Source organism: Rissa tridactyla, chromosome 6 (genome assembly GCF_028500815.1).
Source record: "Rissa tridactyla isolate bRisTri1 chromosome 6, bRisTri1.patW.cur.20221130, whole genome shotgun sequence".
NCBI classification, from domain to species: Eukaryota; Metazoa; Chordata; class Aves; order Charadriiformes; family Laridae; genus Rissa; species Rissa tridactyla.
In genome coordinates, this window is record NC_071471.1 from 66,756,962 (window position 1) to 66,768,406 (window position 11,445).

General features: G+C 42.0%; 1 protein-coding gene across 1 annotated transcript in view; it reads right to left on the reverse strand.

Moving 5' to 3' along the window:
- EIF3A (eukaryotic translation initiation factor 3 subunit A) overlaps nt 1-9,044 on the reverse strand; it is a 34,651-nt gene extending 25,607 nt beyond the window's left edge. The window contains exons 1-5 of the mRNA XM_054205304.1: nt 8,886-9,044; nt 4,900-5,090; nt 4,562-4,698; nt 2,052-2,215; nt 530-729 (exon numbers count right to left, since the gene is read on the reverse strand). Coding sequence (XP_054061279.1) covers nt 530-729; nt 2,052-2,215; nt 4,562-4,698; nt 4,900-5,090; nt 8,886-8,934 — 741 coding nt within the window. The 5' untranslated portion in view covers nt 8,935-9,044. The remainder of the gene's footprint in view (nt 1-529; nt 730-2,051; nt 2,216-4,561; nt 4,699-4,899; nt 5,091-8,885) is intronic.
- Nucleotides 9,045-11,445: the final 2,401 nt, after the last annotated feature.

An 11,445-nucleotide genomic window follows, 5' to 3' on the forward strand; every position in this document is an offset into this window, starting at 1 on the left:
TTCTCCAAATTCACAAAACCAAAAAACAACCACCTTGGCTTTTTAAGGAATTTGACATTAGAAAGGCTGGAAAAGCAAAGCACCTCTGAACAATTTGTTTTGATAGTGCCCTCACTGGCTAGACACTAACATAATTCAATCAGCGATGCCAGGGCCCCAGCCTAATAGCAGGCTTTAACGTTTATCAACCGCTTCCCAGTGATCTAGTTCACGAGAATGCAACATGGCAGAGGTGAAGGTGTCATTGTCAACGTCTCATTTTCACAACTCAAAACTACTTCAGTCACTTTACTATTAACTGCCACCAGCAGAAGCTTGGTTTGAAATGCTCTATGAAAACAGCAATCCCAGGAACATCAGACTAAGTATTCAATAGGCACGTAATACCACATTCTAGATATTAAAACTTTATTCTTTAGCTATTATCCTGGCTTTACCTTGGAGCATATACCATGAAACATGATCTGTGTGGCAGAGATTCTGGAAAGGCTGAAGACTAGAGTGTGATTACAGGAGCCCTGCTGCATACCTGCCACAGCTCCATGCTAATAGCACTGTCAAGCTGCACAAGCCTGGTCTCCAGGTGCATGGACTGACTGTCAGGATTGTTGAGGTTGATTGCTGTGCTTTGGTTATGATGACGCTGGATCTGCCCCAAATGCATTCGCAGATTATCACAGAGCTTACGGAACTCAGCTTTACGCGTGTACTGCAGGCAGAACTTAAAAGCTGCAAAAATGAACAATATAAATTAAGAATGCTCAGTAACGGTGACTTCACAGTAGTTCTAAACGGAATTCAAATATATCAATCAGTACGTTTAGAGAATCTTCATTTACAGTCCAAAAGCACATCAAACAAGATGCAATCTAACTGTCACGCATAACAAATAAGTGACAATGCAGAGCACTTCCATCTTGACCTCAAAAAATGAAGAAGCTCCTAAATAATTAAGCTTAAGGAGCAAAGGGAGTACTTTGACTCTCTTTAAAAATGTTCTAATTTAAGCAGTGATGCTAGCTTTTATTTTGAACTAAGTGCAAATAAAATTTTGTCAATGGCATGAATTCAGGTTTCGGTTTTGTAACAAGTAAGAAAAAATTCTCAAGTCATCTAAATATAATGAAGTTAAATGAAGCTTTCAAATGACTGGAAACGACACAGGAAAAAATTGTCTTTGATCTTGTAGTTCCTCTCAAAAATCTGTTTTTGATTTGCCACTGTCCTTCTGAAAATTCTAAAGCATCTCTACCACAAACAGGCAAAAAAGGAAGTCTTGACACTGTAGCACAAAGACTTAAATGCACTAAAGCACCTAGAACTCATCTGACAACCATCTTTCCTAATGTACTTGCACAATTTGGATCCAGAGCTAAAAATCTAACAGACACTTTTTTCAAAAATACAGGGCCTTGAGTTATAAATATAAAGGAAAACATTTTTCCACTTATCTCTCACCCTTAAGAGAAGGCTAACATGTAAGTATTCATTCTTATAAATTCAACTTTTGCAGAATGACAGAAAGAATCAGACTAGACTTTTCCTATTACCTTCCGCATAATACTTTGCTAAAGTTACATCTGTGTCAAAATTGATAGCGCATCACAATTTTACAGTACCCTTCTGCATACATCAGTTTTTAAAGTTAGCTGACACAGAATGCGTTAATGGAAGACATATTTTCCATTCTGGATAACAAAGTGAAAACATGAGTAATTTTAATCAAGCTAGAAAAGTTAGAAAGTTAGAAAAAATAAAGAGACAGATGCAGTAATTCTCGTATTTTCAGTATGTCCAGGAAAAAAAATAACTTTTTCCTTGCAGGTTCTGTTACAAGAAAAGATCAATGCCCAGAAACCTCAGTAATTTTAAGGAACCTCTGTAATTTTAAGAAAAAGATGCGTATACATACATATGCTTAAGAGATTAAGGTATTTCCAACTCTGAAGCGATATCCAAATAGAAATAACCTTTAATTTTCCAGTTTTGCAGGATGTAATATAGCAGTCCTAGATCCCATTATACTTTAAGTTTCCATCTTTTCGACTTACCTTGCTGTGCAATATCATGGTATAGGCGTTCCACTCGAGAATTATTTCGGAGAAGATCCAAACATTGTCTATATGATTCCCATAGAAATTTAACCCAGGGTGTCAAAAGCAGTCGGTCAGTACGATCCTGAGTGTCTTCTCCACTCACAGCACTCAAAAGCACACTACAGTTGAGGCAGGAGGAAAAAAAAAAAAAAAAAAAAAAAAGCGTTTTATTCCCCACAATTCCCACTGATTTTTCTTATCAAGATCTAAGATGAGACTGGACAAATCTGAACAGCTAATTTCTGCTGAACAGTCTATTGCTTGTTTTCAAATTGGTCCCTCAGATTTTTCCCTTTTTCTTTAAAGGCTTTAGATAACTTTTCTTGCTGTTAGTTTTCAAAATTTAGCCTCTGCATATATGATTGACATGTACAAGCTCCAGAGGTAAGAGATGTCAGGAGCTTTTATATCCTTCACATGAGTAAGTCAAAGGAAACTAATTCCAGGATTGTCACCTTCCCTCTTCTACCAGGGAGCTGCACGCTGTACCTCTGTTCGGTTCAGATATCAGTCTACTCAGATACTTTCCTACTTGCTGAAACTTCCTTTTTAATCACCAGCAATGCTGGCAGAGAGGGCTCACTTCTTGTTGACATATGACACAGAAGCAATGTGTGCCTCACGATCCGCAGACATCGAAAACTGGAATACTTACATTAAAGTACCAAACCTTTAAAAATTCTGACATGAAAAAGATGCTTAAAGACATCAGAGGTAAGATATGATAAGGAACTACATTCCTTCATTCACAGGAATACAAGACTGGAAAGCATTCCCGAAACACTGAGACAAATTCAGTGCTATGGCCTACATGATCCCTTTCTGCTAAAGAGTCCACTCAGCATGACAAGCTTACAAAGAATCTTCCCTAAGCCTTCATTTTTAGAATCCTTTTTGAACTATGCTTCTAATATGAACTCTCAACTCTTGTAACTCTCTTCTACTACACTGCTTCCAGTTCTAATTTACTTCCTTGAGTGCTAGCACTACATAAAATATTAAAGATGACATTTCACCAGTGCCTTCTCCAACAGATCCAGCAGTGAATCCAGCAAAAAAAGTACTAGAAGCCTAGAAACCAGGACCTAAACACCACTAAAGACACTGTGGTTGTTCAGATAAAGAAGTGTCACTGAAAAGACACATTTTCTAGTCCTCATTTATATAAAAGAGAACAAGGAAAAGAGTGGTCAGTCAATCTTTAATGTCTAACTATTAGTGGGATTCCTCTGTTAACAAAGCCTATTTCAGGCACTGGCAGTAACAAGAATGGCACTGCCATCCTGGAACAGCTGTTGAAGACAGGTCTGTAATCTTTTCATTTTCTGCAACCAAGGAGTTCCCAGGTTCTGCCAGAGCGCCTTGCTGTTAACATGTAAATAAATTCAGAGCCTTCTACTCCATGTCTTTGTGAGTTTTATTTGACTGCTATAACTCTGTTCCTCACAGTCACCTACACAAGACAAAATGTCCTCTACTTACCAAATTTCTTCCAATTTTCTATCATCAGTAAATACAACACTGACTTTTTTAGTTTCTGTGACAATTTTAGTTGAAAGAATTGCCACTAACTTCACTCTTGCTTCATATCTCCTTTCGCCATTACATGTCATTAGTTTTCCACTGGGCAACATCTTAGTCCCCTTCAAAATTAACTGCAAATATCCCTTCTGGTATGGTATCAACAGCTTTACTTTGCCCCAGGTTAGATCCCTGGCATTTCTTGAATCTAAAAAACTAAATTACCAAATAAAATTCTAACACAACCAGACATCATCTACCTTTTTAATTTGGTTTGACTTATGGAAATTTGAATTTATTCCCTACACTTTTTGATTTTTTTTAAAGGATATGGACATATGGCCTCTTCTAAATTCACCTGGAATGGTTTAAAACATATCTTCACCCCTCTTCCATAGACGTCACCACATACATAGCATCAGAGTTAATGTGAGAACTGAATCTTTTTCCATTCCTTCTACATTCTTGTTATCCATCCAACTAATTATAACACTCTGAATTTACTTTTCATGCCCTTTATTCTATTATTTCTTCAGTTACCCAAGCAAGTATAAAGTAATATTATATTTTGTTTGTACATGCACAATGTGGTCAGAAAGACTGAAGGTTATCAGGAATTAAACTGGCTTCACATAATTAACAGTATTTGTACATCAACTGATAATGAGACCCTAGAATGCGGTGACCCAACTCCCAGAAGCCCTACTACTCTATCTGCGTTTTCTATTCTTTACTACTTACTTTAGTTTTCTTTACTCAGAATTTTGTTCAATGCAAAATACCATCCATATTTTTTTTACTACCTTTAGAACCTCTAGAACACCACTAGTATTCCATTTCAAATCCACCATCTTTATATCTGAGTTCTCTGAATTGCCAATATCCTTCATGAAAATAAGGATACTTTGCAGTGAAGTGCTACATTTTAAAGACAGGCCACCTACCTTTCTGGAGTCTGAATATTATCTAAGTCTTCTATGTCCAGTACCATCTGCTGGGATTCTTCCTTGGCTGCTTCTGTTTTTTCTTCAGCTAATTTTAAATAGGCTCGAACAACATCTTCCAAAGATTTGATGTTCACCTACATCAAAGGCAAAAAATGGGAAGATGTTTCCACTCACAGTAGGCAGCAAATATGTAAAACATAAATACTAAAAATCTAGGAACATCTAAAAGGCAAATTAATTCTAAGTCAAGACCGATCAGTTACTCTTAGACTGTATCAGCTGACATATACCATGCTTGATACAAATAAAATAAATAAAAAAATTCAAAGCCACACCTGCTGGCAAATATTCTTGTACTGGTACAGTCCTTCTTTTGCCAGATGACTCTTGCGAAGATCCACACAGAGTTCCAGGTACTTCAGCATAATCGGCTCGTGGATTTTCTGCCATGTTCGGTGTTTTTTACTTTTCATAACATCATAGAGAACATCAAGGGCAGGCTGCTTTTTGCCGACCTCAAGGAATTCTGAAAGTAAAATCCAATAAGCAAAAGATTTGCAAACCAGAAGATGCATGTTTTTATGCTTAACACCGTAAATTTTTAGAATTTAATCAACTCTAACCAATGCTCATTGAAGGTTTGATTTAACTGGCCGTATCAAAACGCTGGCAGATGCAACTGCAGGGGCAGTCTTTCAATGATATAACTGGGAAATGAACGCAGACCTTTCCATTAAAATAAAAATTTCAGGATGGCAGAGATGTCTCTCCATCTATCAAGGCACAATTGGGTGCTTCATACATATTAATAGAATATACACATTCAGTTTTAAAGCTAGTTTCATCAAGAAGGACAACGAAAACGTACCACAAGGCTTGTACTACAGCACCTACCAATGTCATTCAACAAGATGCAAACCATGCAGTGAATCTGACTTAACAAAAAGTCCTGCCCTCAAGCCAAGAAAGAAAGAAACTTCACTCAGCAAAGATGTTTGGATATTCTTTTTTTTTAAACTCAGAGTGGCCTAGAGATTCAGTTTATAGAACAGCTACACTAAAAGCTGCTACAGTCCAACTGAAAGGTCAGACACTTTTTAAATCAGTCTTGCTGCTGAAAAACCAGTGTCCCGTTTATTATTCCCTAAGCAGCTGCTGTTACTAACTCTCAGCATCACAGCAACTCCCATCTATGATACACCACACGTTCTGCTCAGTACAAAATACAGCAAACTATCCACAAGCAAATACCGAAGCAGCACTGCCAACTACCAGCATACACACAGGCCCTACAATACAGGCACTCCTAACTGCAGAAAAGCCAGACAAATGAACATTGAGAATGGAAAGCAAACAGGTTTAAAAGATAAAGAGAAGTTGAGTATAGATAAAAGGAAACATGTGAATTCTTCAAGGATGAGGGGTGGAGTCAGTACTTCCCATAAAGTACTTTGGAAATCACTACATTCCTAAAGAAAAAATGGCAGAAAGGATTAAAGTAGGGGCCTGCTCAGGTGCTCAGACATCAGACAGAGGTTCTAAGTTTTGGAATCTTAGAATCAAAGTTGAACATGGCTAAAAGACATATTTTGAAAGCAGCAATGCATTTTTAATTTAACAATCACAGTAGCATGTATATGGGCCTTAGTTTATGTAAATAATGAGCTTGCATAAGAGGAGCAAGTTCCTTGAGCAAAGGATAAGCAAAAAAAAAAGTGTTACATTTAAAGATAATTAAGGTTACAGTGTGACAGTAGTCAGCAATATTTTTTTACTCACCAAGGGAATTTTAATAAAGCTATCCTCCATCCCTTAATTTACACTGTTATTCTAATTTAATGCTGCTTTTGAGGCAACTGCTGCTCAGCTTTACAATTTTTTATTTATGAAAATAAACCTGAAAGGCAAGTTTAATCTTGCAACAATGCCAGGCCATTCCAACCACAACTCTCAGTGGTCGATAAGCAACTGGACAAAGCACAACATTAATTCATATTGTTTTGAAAACTTTTAATTAACTCTGGTTAAGCAAGTTCTTACCAGTAAGTCAAATAATTAAGGCTAATTTAACAGTCACCGTAGTAAAAGCACACACAAAGTGAATCTGAAGAGTCAAATACAGCATACATCACCATGCCTTGCAGTAGAAACTTTAAGATACTGAAACTAGGATTTGTAACAGACAAAACATAAAGCCTTAGCCACTGAATAGCTGTACATTTTTTTCTATTTTTTTCTGTTATACCACTTAAAATGCTAAAAGGCATCCAAGACAGCAACTGAAGCTCCAAGAGGACGTGAACTAGCTGATACATATTGACAACTCACCTCCCGCCAACCCAAAATCCTGAATTAAGCTAAGGTTTTGATCTGAGAAAATGTATGTCATTACAGAAGGTGACAAAGATGACATGTGTTATCTCTCTAATAGAGAGTAAACCCAGTATCTACAACAGTAAAACACTCCAAAAAGTTGCATTACATCCTTGACTATAAAGCAAGGCCAGATATTAACAATAGCTAAGGGTTGGCTTTGACCTACGTTTATCATTTATAAGGAAAACCAGCCTTACATATCTGTACATATTTACAATCACTGAAGCTCTTATTTCCAAACATCTTCTATGTATGTTGAGGTGAGTGAGAACCTGAAGCATAAAGTGCTCCTAAATGCCCACTTAAGCCTTACATATAAAAAGCAAACACTGAAACTCCCTAAACTGCACTGAACATTCCAACTTGAAACATCAGTTTAACATTAAACTGCTTCCTGTGACATACAACCTGCCATAGGTACAACTTCCCACCCTTTATTATACTTGGACATGGTGAGATTGAGCCCCTGCAGTCTGCAAGACTTGACACTGCTTGTCATGTTTTCCAGTCTACCAAGACTCAGTATTGCTAGCATTTGTCTAGAGAACACTCCCTTCAGTGTTCTCTAGTGTTACCTCTACTTCAGTTGGTTAGAATTTAGTAAACTTGCAGCAGTGTAAGAGATGTGAATTTAGAGCTGCTCTTCAATACCAGGAAAGAAAGCAACAATAAAATGTCACATTTAAACAGTTTCAGGTCAATATTCCAGCAATGTGACTTGCTTACCAAGTACGTACAACTCACTCTACCTAGGAATTTTATATACTATGGTATGTGCATCTTTTCCAGTAAAAGGACTGCTAAAATATAACTTCATCTTTGGAAGTTGACTGAAGTTGATTTTATCTTTCATCTTTTTGTCTTTTATCTTCGTGGGAATGGTTTTTACAATGAATTTTACACTAGAAATCTTGAGAACATGCAGTACTTTAATTAACATTTTCTTGTTAAAACACCAAGTACTTGAATTATGTGTAGTCCCCAGACTACACAGCCTCTTCAGCTGTCACTTCAAGACCCATACATCATCGGCAATTTTTGGCTGTCTTTAAGTGTCATCCGGCAATCATCCCTGTGACAATGAAGGGTCTAAATGGTCTTCCTATGTGCTTAAAATAGGATACTATAAAAAAAGAAGCCTGAAAGGAGACAGCTGATAAATACAACCAGTCCGGCTTTATATGTGGCAGGCAGGGAGAGACAGCTACATCGCAGACTTCCTTGGTTTCTATTACAGGGGCAAACTTATGCATCAGCCTGTGCGACATTTAAGGAGTTTAATCATTTGCATTCTCACCAGAGTCACATGAAGGATGCGACTACTAAATACGAAGCCCACATGGAAAATCCGGCCCCGGGATCAGGCCGGGTTTGAAATCACCCCGGGGCGGGTGAGAGATCCGGGACGGACACCTCAGGCCAAGGCCCAGGTCAGCGGAGAGCCCACTCCGGTCAGCGGGCACGACGGCGGCTTTGCCGCGGCTCCCACGGGTGCAGGGCGGAAGGCCGAGGCGCGGCGGGGCCCGGGCCGCGCCGCCCTCGGCAGAACAGGCCCCCGCCGCCGACATCCCCCCCTTCGCCCAGAACCTGCCCACCGCCTCCGCCCGCGGACAGGGGCCCCGCCGGGGAGAGGGAGGCGGAGCCGAGCCAAGACGGGCCCGCTCTCCGCCGCCGCCCGGGCCTCGCCTCCGCCATGCGGCGCGGCCGACGCCGGCAGGCCTCGGCCATTTCCTCGCGGCAAGGCGGCGCCGCGCCGCTCCCGGGCGGCCTCTCCTCAGCGACAGGGAGGCACCAGCCGAGTCCCCGCGCCGAGAGGCCGGCTGAGGGGCTCTCGGGGCGGGCACGGCCCGGGGGGGAGAGGAGAGGAGCGGCGCACGCTGCCCGCCGCGGCGGGGGGAGCGGGAGGCGAAGCGGCGGGGGGTGGGGGGGGCGGCCCAACACTGACCGTTCGCCCGCTTCAGGGCATTCTCGGGCCGCTGGAAGTACACCGGCATGATGGCGGCGACCTCTCCTCACAGGGCGGCGACGGCGGCTCGCTCCGTGCTCCAGCCAGGCAGCCTGCGAGGCCGGAAAGGGAGGGCGGCCCCGCACCCGCGCGCGCTGACGTCGACGGAAGCGGAAACCCCTCCCGGCGCGCGGGCGGGAGGACCGGCGGCGGCGCTGGCGCCGTGAGGCGATCGATCGATCGTGAGGCGGCTGGTGGAGGGTCAGGGACTCGAGGGGTTTCGCTGCAGGCAGCCGGCTCGGTTTGTCCCAGGGGCCGGTGGCAGCGGGCTGTCCGGGAGTAGGTGTCGCCAGCCCCGCGTACCCGTCAGTGCAGGGCAGACCTCGGCTGGATCAGGCCCTCAGCGGTGGCGGCAGCCCTCCGAATTGGGGAGCTTGTGGAGCTCCAGGAAGCCGTTTGGCTAACTTAGCCTTAAACTTTTGGATTAACTAAATAATTCAATGCAGGAGAACATTTTGGCAAAGAAGTCACCATATATGTTGAGCCTTTGTGCTCACAACTTGTTCATCCAGTTCAGAAATTGTACACCGGGGCAGTTAAGAACTTGCAGAAAGACCCTTCTGTGTACACGTAGTCATCATGACCTGCAGATTTCGTCCTTAATCTTAAAAATTTGGGAAACTCTTGCAGAGGAACTCAGCTGTTCCTCTTAAGTCTTAAGGACAATAGTCATATTCTTATGAGTCTACATGCGATAACTACTAGTGCCCGTGTGTATTTTTCAAAAGTACTGATGTGAAAACTTCAATTGGCATATGTAGAGACAATGGGCCTTGAGAGCTGTCTGTGGTTTATACACAAGTCCTAGAACAGCAAGTAGATGTGTGACTAATGGGCTATTTTGGATGAGTAAACAGGGGAATAGCGCGTCTCCACGTAAGGCACTGAACACACTATGTTTGCAGTCTGGCGGCAGAAAGGCGCACCTCTGCAGCTACATCATTGATGACTGTGGCTGTGACCCTCTGCAGACCCAGCTGTCTCACACTGGTTTCTTAAGTATGTCTAAGTATAATTTTTCAAAAAATACATGGGTAGATGGAGAGGAAATCTGTTCATGGTGACCATCGGTTCTTGTCTGTTTCGGTGCATTTCTTTCTGCATACTTGTTGCTTGGTTTCTTTTTGCATACTGTTCACAGTAACCATCTTGTGTGGCCACCAGAAAATTTCACAACTGTTACGCAACACACTTAAAAATTCACTTTTAAGGTTGGTTCGTAGTCACAGTTTATTGCTGATCAGAAAAATTGTTAAAACTAAGATCAAAAAAGACCCAGTCACTGTATGGAACCTTTAGCACCATCAGTGTATGCATGTAACACTGATCCCTTTTTACTCTAGTGCACAAGCCTCCATTCGACAGTAAAAAAAAGGAAAAAAAAAAAGGAAAAAAAAGCAACTTTGCTTTCTCAGGCCTTCTTCACTCGGGAGCTTCTCCATGTCCTTGTGTCCTTGGTACCTCTTTGAGATCCGGTGACCAGTATTGTACACAGTGTTCTCCATCAGGCCACACTATTGATTTATACAACAGTATTTTAATACGGCCTGCATTGTGAAATGTCTCTGGCAGCCTAGATGTTTCTGTTTCAAACCACAGTTATACATTCAGTAGAGTCTTCATTAAGCTATTTATAGTGCTGAACAAGTCCTTTTCTTGTCTTCATAAAATTAATTTAAAAGTCTGTCAGATGAGTGCCAGAGGTGCTGCCCAGCACACACAGGCTGCTGCGTCGCCGGAGCCAGCGCCTCTGCTGAGGCCTCGCAGCCTTCTCTGGGGAGCATCCGTTCATTGCTGTTTTATAGCAGCATTTGCTGTCCGGGAGCGCACTCCGCTTCGAGTCTCTCTAAAGTTCCCGAAAGCCAGGATCGAATCAGATGATTTTGTGTCAGGAGTAGCTTTTATGGCCTGCCTTGTCATGTGTCTTTCGACATGGTGCCTAAGTATATTAAATATGTGTGCTTTAACTTTATGCCTTTGTGAAAATCATATGATAGGCTACCCTTCGGTGCGTTCCCCAGCCAGATGTGATCCTTGACCGGCCTGGCCTCTCTCCCAGGACTGCGCATTTTCTTCAGCAGCTTCTGGTGCTCCTGTAGTGATCATGGGTATTTTGGAAGTTTCTTCTCCCCAGTCCGTGGCAGCTCTGTGCTATTGGCAGAGTTTGTGCGCTATGGCTTCCATATGTGTATTGGGGTACCATTGTTCATCCAAATTTGAAAATGAGATCTTTTAATTCTCAAATAAACATGTTGATGCATGGAGTTATTCAGGAATAGCTGTTACGTCTCTGAGGAGACCTTATCACCATTTCCAGTACCTACAGGAAAGAAAGCTGGGGAGGGACTCTTTATCAGGGAGTGGAGCAATAGGATGAGGGGTAGCGGTTTTAAACTGGAAGAGGGGAGATTTAGATGAGATATCAGGAAGAAATTCTTTGCTGTGGGGGTGGTGAGCCCCTGGCCCAGGTTGCCCAGAGAAGCTGTGGCTGCCCCATCCC